This window comes from Siphateles boraxobius, unplaced genomic scaffold (genome assembly GCF_051911475.1).
Source record: "Siphateles boraxobius isolate OS27281-9 unplaced genomic scaffold, OSU_SipBor_1 48, whole genome shotgun sequence".
In the NCBI taxonomy this organism is placed as follows: domain Eukaryota; kingdom Metazoa; phylum Chordata; class Actinopteri; order Cypriniformes; family Leuciscidae; genus Siphateles; species Siphateles boraxobius.
Genome location: NW_027509119.1, coordinates 5,980,367 through 5,990,807, shown reverse-complemented (window position 1 = coordinate 5,990,807; position 10,441 = coordinate 5,980,367). Strand labels below are relative to the sequence as shown.

The 10,441-nt window shown below is 39.2% G+C and overlaps 1 protein-coding gene across 6 annotated transcripts in view; it reads right to left on the bottom strand.

Annotated features, from left to right (window-relative positions):
• Nucleotides 1–17: 17 nt before the first annotated feature.
• The window catches only part of bmal1b (basic helix-loop-helix ARNT like 1b), a 48,303-nt gene continuing 37,879 nt past the window's right edge, over nucleotides 18–10,441 (bottom strand). For all 6 annotated transcript variants that reach the window (XM_077201765.1, XM_077201761.1, XM_077201762.1 and 3 more), the window contains 7 exons: nucleotides 8,643–8,749; nucleotides 8,413–8,563; nucleotides 8,242–8,330; nucleotides 6,091–6,187; nucleotides 5,899–5,995; nucleotides 1,634–1,718; nucleotides 18–838 (listed from right to left, as the gene is read on the bottom strand). In XM_077201765.1, coding sequence (XP_077057880.1) covers nucleotides 678–838; nucleotides 1,634–1,718; nucleotides 5,899–5,995; nucleotides 6,091–6,187; nucleotides 8,242–8,330; nucleotides 8,413–8,563; nucleotides 8,643–8,749 — 787 coding nt within the window. In that variant the 3' untranslated portion in view covers nucleotides 18–677. The remainder of the gene's footprint in view (nucleotides 839–1,633; nucleotides 1,719–5,898; nucleotides 5,996–6,090; nucleotides 6,188–8,241; nucleotides 8,331–8,412; nucleotides 8,564–8,642; nucleotides 8,750–10,441) is intronic.

Below are 10,441 nucleotides of genomic sequence, written 5' to 3'. Positions count from 1 at the left end.
CAATTTCTAAATCAACGTTTTACAACAAAAATAAATTTTAATTTTTTTTTTATCTGAATGGTGTACTCACATGAAATGAAGATTGTACTCCAAATAGTTTTCCAAAAAAATAATATAAATATAAAGAGAAGGAAATACTTTTTATTTAAAAAAAAAATGTCACTGCCCTTTTGTTCATTTAAATCATATACATCCAGATAAAATAAATCATACATGTTAGAATACATACCGTTACATCTATGTTAAAGATTGGTTGGTTTTTTTTAAAGTAAATATGCAGAAACACAAAAAATAACTGACATGCTGCATATAGAAATCATCTCTAAGCCCAACAGGATTGTTGGTTGTTAGTTGTTTTTGTTTATAGAACTGACATGTGCTCCATTCTGTCCATTAAACAATATCCTTGCACTGATAATGGTGTGTTGTAGGATGATGAGCGATGCAAGTGAAATAGTAACAAAATTTGACACATTGCAATATACATCTGTGGAATGGGATTCTGGACCAATGAGATTTGCTATGGGTGGAGCTACCTGAGGCATTGAGTCACCAAGAAAAACAACAAACTGTCCAGATGTGCTGATTGTCAAAGTCATGGCTGGTTCGAAGGTGAACGGGATGGAGTTATGTTGCAGGATACAGTGTGACGGGTGGTAGAGATGATGGGTGAACTCTCACAGCGGCCAGGGTAAGTCACTGAAGTCCACTGGACCCCCGAGGCCCGCGTCCGCCTCCAGCAGGCTCATGATGATCGCCATTGCAGCCTCATCACTACTGGGACTGCTGGAACCAGGCTCGTCCGTGATGTCACCCATACCGATGTGTGAATGATCACCTGCGGACCAGAGGAAGTATTGTCAAATCTAGTAATACTGACGAAAAAGTGGACATTTGATTTTTTTTTTAATTTGTCTTCATCGGAATGGTACGAAACTTGGTAAAGGTTTTGGCACTTTCTGTGTGAACACAAAAATCATGGACATGATTCGAACAGGTTAAATGGTCCTGAAAAAAATAGTCACACTTGTACTCCTCACGGTAAAAAATGACCGCATAAGAAATGAATGGGAGACGAATTTCACCTAGTGAAAACTTTTGGTACTGCGGCCAAATAAAATCTTACTGAAAGCAATTTTTTTTGAGATATCAGGCTCAAATTTTGAGCACAACTTAGATTTATGGCTTTGATTTTCTCACAGTTTTAGAGTAAAACATGTTTTTGAAAATATGTATTTTATATGAAAATTTAATATAGCATTTTTCATAACCATAAACGTAAAGTTCTGTGACTTTTTCTAGGTTCTCTTTTTAAAACTTTTTTCACTTCAGCAATAATCTGCCAAGTGTCATCTTTGAAAAGAGATCAAACTTAAGTCTGTGATCTAAAACATTCAAAATTTACAACAGTTTAAGTTGGAAATTTTATGTTCAGGTCTATGCTCAAAAGGTGAATAAATGGATTATAAATACAGTGAAAATATATTTTAGTACCATAAAATCCCCTAAAAATACAAAATATTAAATAAAAAACATTATCGAACTAAAATATTGTACATTAATTTCATTGAAAAAAATAAAATTCTGTCATTTTTGACCGACACGCGAAGAGGACCAGAGGGTTAAAACTTACTTAAAATAGAGCTGTTGGAGTAAGGATATCCTATGCTGTCCATCATCCCGGCAGAAGGAATGTCTGGAGTTCCAGCATTTGAAAACTGAGCATTCAGGAAAACATTTAATCAGGAGATGCATTAACGTTCTGTACCTCTTAGGGCTGTGCGATATGTCTAATTTTTTGTGTAGTCAAAGTACCAAGTCAGTACTGAAATATAAAAAATGTGATGCTTTGAGCACTGTTGAGTGGAATCATTAACACCTCTGATTGGCCATTGTGATTAGCTACAATGATCAACACACGGGAGCGTTTGAGAGCACACCGAAGTGTTTGAAAGTTTTTTGAAAGTAGGAGCGTTTGAAAGCACAAGCAGGCGCATATCAGCATGAAGTCTATGTATATCAGCGCCAGCGAACCGATCCGCTGATAGACGCCTGATTTCTAACACTCCCGCGTGTATCTGTGTAAGCGCACGCTAAAGAGCGTCATTGATATTTACAACATGTTTTGTTTTGTTTACAACAATGTTTTTCCACCTTAGAAACATTGCTAAGCTACGTAACATGCTTTCTGTTTCTGATGCAGAAAAGTTAGTTCATGCATTCGTGACCTCGAGACTAGATTACTGTAATGCTATATTAGCTGGCTGTCCTGCATCCTCAATAAACAAGCTACAGTTAGTGCAAAATGCAGCCGCTAGAGTTCTTACTAGGTCAAGAAAATATGATCATATAACACCAATTTTATTATCTCTACACTGGTTACCTATTAAGTTCCGTATCAATTACAAAGTATTACTACTGACCTATTAAGCCCTAAATGGTTTAGCTCCTGTGTATTTAACAGACCTTCTATCGCCCTACAATCCATCGCGCTCTTTAAGATCACTAAAATCGAGGCTTCTGGTCATTCCTAGTATATCTAAGTCCACTAAACGAGGGATTTAGCTCTCCCATTTAGCTCTTAAACTCTGGAATAGCCTTCCTGATATTGTTCGAGGCTCTGACTCGCTGTCCCAGTTTAAAACTAGATTAAAGACGCATCTCTTTAGCCAAGCATTCACATAATTCTTACCTTTTATACTACTGTTGAATCAGATCGAATGCATTAACATTATGAACAGCAGCTATGCTAATTATCTCCCATCTGCTCTTCTGCTCTGTAATCTCGGGATGCTAGTCCCGAGGTAAATAGCGTTCGTCAGCTTCAGTTTGTATTAGTAGTGGGAAGTTCGGATCATTTTACTGACTCGGATCTTTGAGTCTCGTTCAGCAAAAAGAACGAATCTTTTTTCGAGTCATTTCGTTCATTTCAGCATAATATAATTAAAATGGCATGTTAAATATTCCAAGACATCTTGTACTTACGAAAACGTCGATTACATTTGTAAAAAGAATAAAAATAAACTATAGGGTAATGCAGCCAAAGCCAAATTATGAGAAACCGAAATGTTTTATTAATTGATTAGTTGTTGAGTCTTAAGTTCAGGCTATTGCAGTCTGATTCTGTTAGTTCACCTCACCTCCTGATCCGAGACGTTCTTTCCTGTGCAACTTCATATTTATCAGGTTAGTTCTCCTCTCGTGTTTCGAGACATTAGCTGTCGACTCGCCAGTGTCTGACTCGGATCTGTCTGCTGGGCCGACCGTGCCGTGTGTGTGATGCAGCAAGGCCGGAAATAGAAATGATTAGTTCATCTTTCGAGTCTCGAGTTCGGGTTCGACCGGGTCCGAGTCCTTCGTTCTTCCTGTCAGTCCATAGAGACTATGCTGTCAGTAGCGGAAAGAGAAATGATTAGTTCATTTTCTTCGAGTCTCGAGTTCGGGTTTTAAATCCTTCGTTCTTCTGTCACGTGACCGCTGGTATCTCGCATCAAATACAACATTATATTCGTATTATTGACTGCGTCTGAATGTATATTGTTTTATATTTAGGAATTAAAATACAAAATATGTGCAAAACATTATCTGTAAAATAAAAGTTCCATCTTATATTGTCCCTGTCCTTCTCTTTTCTAAATGTTTCTTGTGCATCTGTGGTATGTTTTATTATATATTATACATTAATTAAGTACTATTATATTTAATACCTTAACTATGTGCTTGTTTGTAAAAAGGTTGTAAATTAGTAGGCTATTCAATAAGGTGACAAGTCACGTGACAAAAGAACGAAGGACTCTAACCCGAAGACTAGAAAAAATGAACTAAACATTTCTCTTTCCGTTACTGACAGCATAGCCTCTATTGGACTGAAGGAAAGAACGAAAGACTCGGACCCGGCCGAACCCGAACTCGAGACTCGAAAGATGAACTAATCAATTCTCTTTCCGGTACTGACAGCATAATCTCTATGGACTGACAGGAAGAACGAAAGACTCGGACCCGTCCCGAACCCGAAGACTCGAGAGAGATGAACTAATCATTTCTGTTTCCAGTACAGTTTCAGAACCCATATGTTGCGCAATGCGCATGCGCGGTCGACACAAAATGAACGAATCACTCTCTGAGACAACTCGGTAGTTCCGAGCATAGACATCATACAGAGACTAGATGCCCCATTGGCCGCTGTGGCGCAAGAAATGTGGCCGCCATCTTAAACCGGTCATACTCCTATTTGCGTTGCATAGCAGCAGTAGATGCCAGAGCACTGTGGAGCATATTCCTGCTCAAATCGGCGGACCATCACTCGGGGATTACTTTTCACAAGTAAGATTTAACATTTAACATTACCGTACTATTGTTTGTATTTTTTGAGTAAAATATTCAATGTGTCCTGTATCGTAGCTACGTGTATGACCTTTGCAGCAAAAGTACCCGCGTGAAAATCAGTTCGGTATTCAGTGAGATATGATTAATTAAATGCGCTGGCAGCTCATTGCACCTGCCAAACAGATTGCACTGAGCGGAGCGGGTGACCGGTTTAAGATGGCGGCCCCACGGCTCGTCCGCGCCAATAGGCAGTAGCGGTCGATAGGGCGTCTATCTATATGATGTCTATGGTCCCGAGTCATATTAAAGATTCGTTCAAAATGAACGAATCGTTCATGAACGACACATCACTAGTTTGTATCCAGCCTCTCACGGAGACTTCAGATGCCCCAACACCTGCGATGAGATGACTAAACGCCTGTGAAGAGACGACTCAACGCCGGCGATATGTTATGCCCTAAATTAATACATGATTAACTAACTATATTTTTCTATGTACATTTCTGAAATGCACTTTCTGTAAAGCTGCTTTGAAACAATTGCTGCGTCCCAATTCGCATACTATCCGTCCTAAATAGTAGTTGAAAATAGAACTAGTACGTCCCAAATCGTAGTATGTTGAAATGAGTGTTCCAAGAGACCTGGATGGTCTACTATATCCGGTCAGAATCCGAAGTGCAGATCGATGCACTCTAACGGCTGATATTGCCCACAACCCATCGCGCGTTGGACGAGGATTCGGTTAGAACTACAAACACGAGTGAAAAGTGTTAAAAAACTACAGACATGGAGGACGCGCGAGTCCGGCGGTTGTGTAGAGAGGTTTAGATAAAGGGGTTTAAGTGATTAATTATCAGTATCTAACCTGACGAAAATGGATTTATTCAATGTTGGCTACGTTATATTGCATCTGCAGCAGCATTGTGAACTTTTGTAAAGATACGTTTAGCCATTAAATTTTAAATGCATCATTGCATTCAAATTGCAAACACATGAGAAGAGTGAGAGTCTCCACATGAAAGACCCATGACTGGCAGATGAACGAGCTACTACATTTCTCTCCGAAACGGTAAGACATTATATTAGATTGAATGGAGGATTTTAACTGTGACGAGATGATTGACAGGGCAGTTTACGGTGATGCACGCGACAGAGCTGTCCGTTAAAGATGACGAAGTAGTATGTCCCTTGCCTACTCTTTTGCTACACACTCAAAAGTATGTACTTTTTCTTCACAAAAAGAGTACATACTTTTAGGGCGTAGCATAAGTAGGCGAATTGGGAAGCAGCAAATATGTATTGTGAAAAGCGCTATACAAATAAATTTGAATTGAATTGAATTGAATTTTGAAAGTGCTGATCATTGTAGCCAATCACAGACATATTTGATGAGTACGTGAGCATGATGGCCAATCAGATGTGTTTACGATTACTTTCAACAGCGCTCAAAGCGTCACATTTTTTAAATTTCAGTATCGACTTGGTACCGAAGTCGATACTTTGACAACACTAATTTGGTCAATATCACACATCCCTGTTTATGTTTGTCAGAGACTGAAGCCTAAACGTTACCTTCCTGCCCGCAGGGGACGATGTGTCAGGAGGGGGTGTGCTGTTGGTGATGTTGAGGGGGCTTGAGCCACAACTAGAGGGGGATGAGCCTCTTATTCTGTCAATCATATCAATGAAAGATGAAACCAGATGCAATGTCATCAAGAGTGTGACTCAAGCGCAGATTATTAGGCGTAAAATTAATCCACTCACCTTTGGATCTCCATCACTTCCTCTGCGATCATGCGTCCGATCTTTCCTGCTCCGGGTCTCGTTCTTCCAGGGATTCCGGGAACAGTCTTCCCTGCGCCTGCAGTAGAACAGTTGACAAGACACCGACTGCCGACGTATATCCGTAAAAATCAAAGTGCTATGCTAGATTCCACCATTGTAGTCTAGTCTTCTTTAGCAAACAGTGGTACTAGCAATCTCTTTCCGTCATATATAGATATACAGTAGTCAGCAAATTTGTCCTAAGACAAGAACGGGTATTGTTCAAAATTCATGTGTAACTTTGATGAAAGCTTTTGATCCACTTAAAATGTTGACTACTATATATATATATATATATATATATATATATATATATATATATATATATATATATATATATATAGTGTAAAGGTGGAACTATGTTTATCATCAATAAATCATCAATAAATCTCATTTGTTTCAGTCTATACAATTACATTAACTAATTGAATATTGCTTGTTTCACAGCTTTTATTTGATTTATTTTAAGTTTTTTTAGTCATGTTTTTACAAGGAATACATTTATGCTGATTCTAGGCAATGCATTTTTGAAAATGTGATTATTCAAATAAAATAGATGCAAATACTTAATAATAAACTATGCATTTTTTTACCTATTTCATGACTGACAAATGTGCATGTGCATCATATTAAGTTTATTAGTTTAATTGGAGTACATTAATCCTTTTAGGATGAATCTCACAAAACTGTAAAGAAACATCCAAAAGTTTTTTTTTTTTTTTTACATTTTCATGACTATTCAGCATTTTTTCCCCCTCCCAATTCTCAGCAGCCTTCTGTAATGTAAGGTTTAAAGCAGATTTGTAAAACGTGGAAGGTAGTTTTTGTTTAATCAATAAATCAAGGACTCAAATGTATTCTGAAAATGTTTTATACAGTACCAAACATTAAGTATATACAAATTTAGAGGAAAAATGCTTTAAACGTCATGAAATAATGTTATTTTATTTTTTACATTTTTGATTATGCAAAAGAGGATTTTGGAAGACAAATGTAACTCTTTCAAAATCGTATTTGTCCAAAATCCCATTCATATTATTAAACGTTCTGATTGAATTGTCGACTGTGATAATAATTTCCAGCTATATGGATCTCTTTGATATTTACTTAACTATGGCTACCGGTGATTTTCATGGCTTGCGTGAGAATAGAATACGGGGCGTGTGAGTTCGGTTGCTGACATTTCGAGAATCAAATGTGGTTGCCATTTTAAAACAACATTTTAAAGCTAGACATATAAATAAAAGTGGTTTTCCATTTATTGGTGTTGCACACAGCTCTCCTAGAAATCTAGACGCACCCTAGCGGTAGCAAAATTTATTTTGCAGCCAGGGTAGTCTAGCAACTCTCTGTTGGCTTTCGAGCTGGAAAAAACAAACTCTCGTCAGGCCAATCACATCGTGTATAGAGTTGGTGGGCGGGCTTAACATAATGACTGCAGAGTTGAGACGGTTCCGTGTGAATTCCCTGCTACTTGAAAACAAAGAAGATGACCGCTGCTGCTGGCGAACAGCAGTGTTTCGAATTGGCTTTGGCCGCAACTCTGGAGGACTTGGAGTTAAGCTTTACTTTGAGAAAAGAACAAAGAACGGCACTTAAGTCATTCTTAAAAAAGGAAGATGTGTTCGGAGTTTTGCCAACCGGATACGGCAAAAGTTTAATATATCCTACTAGCTCCGCTGAAAAACGGAAAACGCAGAAAACGCATGGGACTCACTCAGCCACAACCGTTCGATGCTTTGGTTGGTTGTAGCGCTATCCTATTGAATTTGAAAGACAACCGTTTATCCCACCCCTCGGATTAAGGCATGCCAATGGTGAGTTCCCAGACCTAATATCTTGATGTGGGTCTGGCTTGGCAGGCTAGCACTCAGCTCTGCATACACAAAAACTTGAAATATTATCGTAAGTTGACTTTTAGTTTTGACTTTTTAACTTCGGTAGATTGATTTTGCGTTATCGGCAGGAAACTAATGATCAAATTCTGGTGAAAGGTGAGACAACCGGCAAGCCACAGGTTCCCGAACCACAGGGTTATGACATGGTTTAACATTCACTCATTTATTTGCTGCGTAAATGAGATCTGCTTACCGTCACCGGCTGTAAGGACACTGTCCATACTCTGAGGGGAAGCAGTGAGCTGAGGATAGTGAGGCTCAGCTCCCTCAAGTGAACTGCCCCTTCAAAACACATTCAGGTCAGTAAACCAAACCGTAAGAACATTGATATCATGAATTATTAGTAGAGATTTTGTTTACTTACGAGACAACTGTATTAGTTGAGACTATGTATTCTACTTCTTTGGTCCAAGGGTTCATGAAACTGAACCATCGACTTCTTAAAGTTATAAAAGAACCATCTTTAATCTTGAAATTGTAACAGTTAGTGTTGATCTTCTCTCTCATCTGCAGAACTGCAAACAGAGACGTACAGATCAGAAATCATGACACGAGTCTGGTCACGCTGCACTCAGGAAAGTGCTCTATTGTTACCCTGTCTATGGCATTCAGCAAGATGTCCGATGTCATCCTGATGGAAATACTCATAGAAAGACGTGCCCAGCATCTCTTGAGGTAGATAAGCAAGAATGGCCGTGGCCCTGAAATGAAAAGAGGAATCTTTTACACACAGAGGAGCACAAGTGTTTTTACAGTGCTTGCAAGCCACTATTATACATGGATTAGGCATGGGGTACTTTCCATAAGATCATCTCTCAATGCATATCAAACCAGCTATTAGGCTAACTGAAATAAAACCATGCCAATCTCTAGGTATGGTGAAGGGAATGTGATGATGTGGGGATATTTTAATTCCAAAGGCTAAGGGAACTTTATCAGGATGCATAGTATCCTGGATCCATGAAATAACTGGCCTTTAAAAATAAAAATCTGCCTGCCTCTATTGGAATTTAACATAGGGGTGTATTTTAAGGAAGAACCTTTATTTATTTACGACACATTATTCATTCACAAATAAAACTGGTGTCCTTAAAGGTTGGATTTTTCCTCATTTTATTTATTAAGGCATTAAAGGTGCAGTGTGTGATTTTTAGCGACATCTAGCGGTTCGGTCGCGAGTTGCACTAAGGGCTCAGCCCACCGGTCACCCCTCCCTTTCGAAGAAGCTATGGTGGCTAAAATGGGACAAACATATCGTCGTCTGAGACAGCAGAGAATAGCCAGAGTAAGCCAAGAGTGTGTAACATTGTCACTGTTTCTGTACCACAGTCCATTGTAAACCATAAATCATGTATAAAGTTTACAAAGCAATAGTCAGGTGAGGATCAAGGGTCTTAATATATAATATAATGATAGTAATCAGCTGATAGTCTCACAAACGTAACCAGCACATTTCTCCCAACATAGCAAACCCATAATACAGCGAGGGAGAAGAACCACATGAAACTATGCAACTATATATTTTTTCTAACAGGCTAAATATGGGCTGTTACTGTGGCTGAGCCCAGCGTGCCGCACAAGCCCTGAAAAGTGAAGCCAAAGCCCTGACTCGATCGCCCCCCGGTGACTGGTCCTAGTATAGCTCATAAACCCCGCCTCCCCGTGTTATTCAATGGGACGTGAGACCAACTAAACAATCAAATTACACTTCACATATCTTTTTCCAAAGATAGTTTCTGTCATTTACTGTAGTTTTCATCACACTGATGTAATTTCAAGTGTTTGTTTTTAAAATAAGTTTGTTTTTAGTTAGTTATTTGATGCTATAAAAACAGCGCTGTGGCGTAGGCTACATAATTGACAGCTGTGATTGACAGGTTCTCTGAGCAAAGTAGTCACTGAAGCAACAACGGACTTTTTTTCGGGATCTTTGGAGGACTGAGGAGATTGGAGCTTTAAATTTAATATCTAAATTTCTATAATTAATTATTTCACACCGACATAATGGTTTGTTCTGCAGCAGAGGCGCGTGCTTACGATTGATTCAGCGAGAGTGAGGGCGGGACCAGAGCGGGACGTTGATTTCGCGGATTTACTTCCTGCTCTCTACTGCGCATGTCTGGTCCCGAAATCGCAACTGCGCAGACTCAAGTCCCAAGATGTCAGCGCCATATCGGGACAATGGCGGCTTCACTTCTCGCCAATGGAAGAGAACGAAGGGGCGTCGTCCATCTTTTTTTACAGTCTATGGGCTGAGCTGGTTAAAGGGTAAAGCCTTGTTTAAACTTGACGCGTCCGCATGAGCCCAAAGGTGCGCTCGGCAAAAATGGCATGATTGTAACAGCGTGCACGCCTCCGCATCCCCTAGACACCATTTACTACACACAATAGGA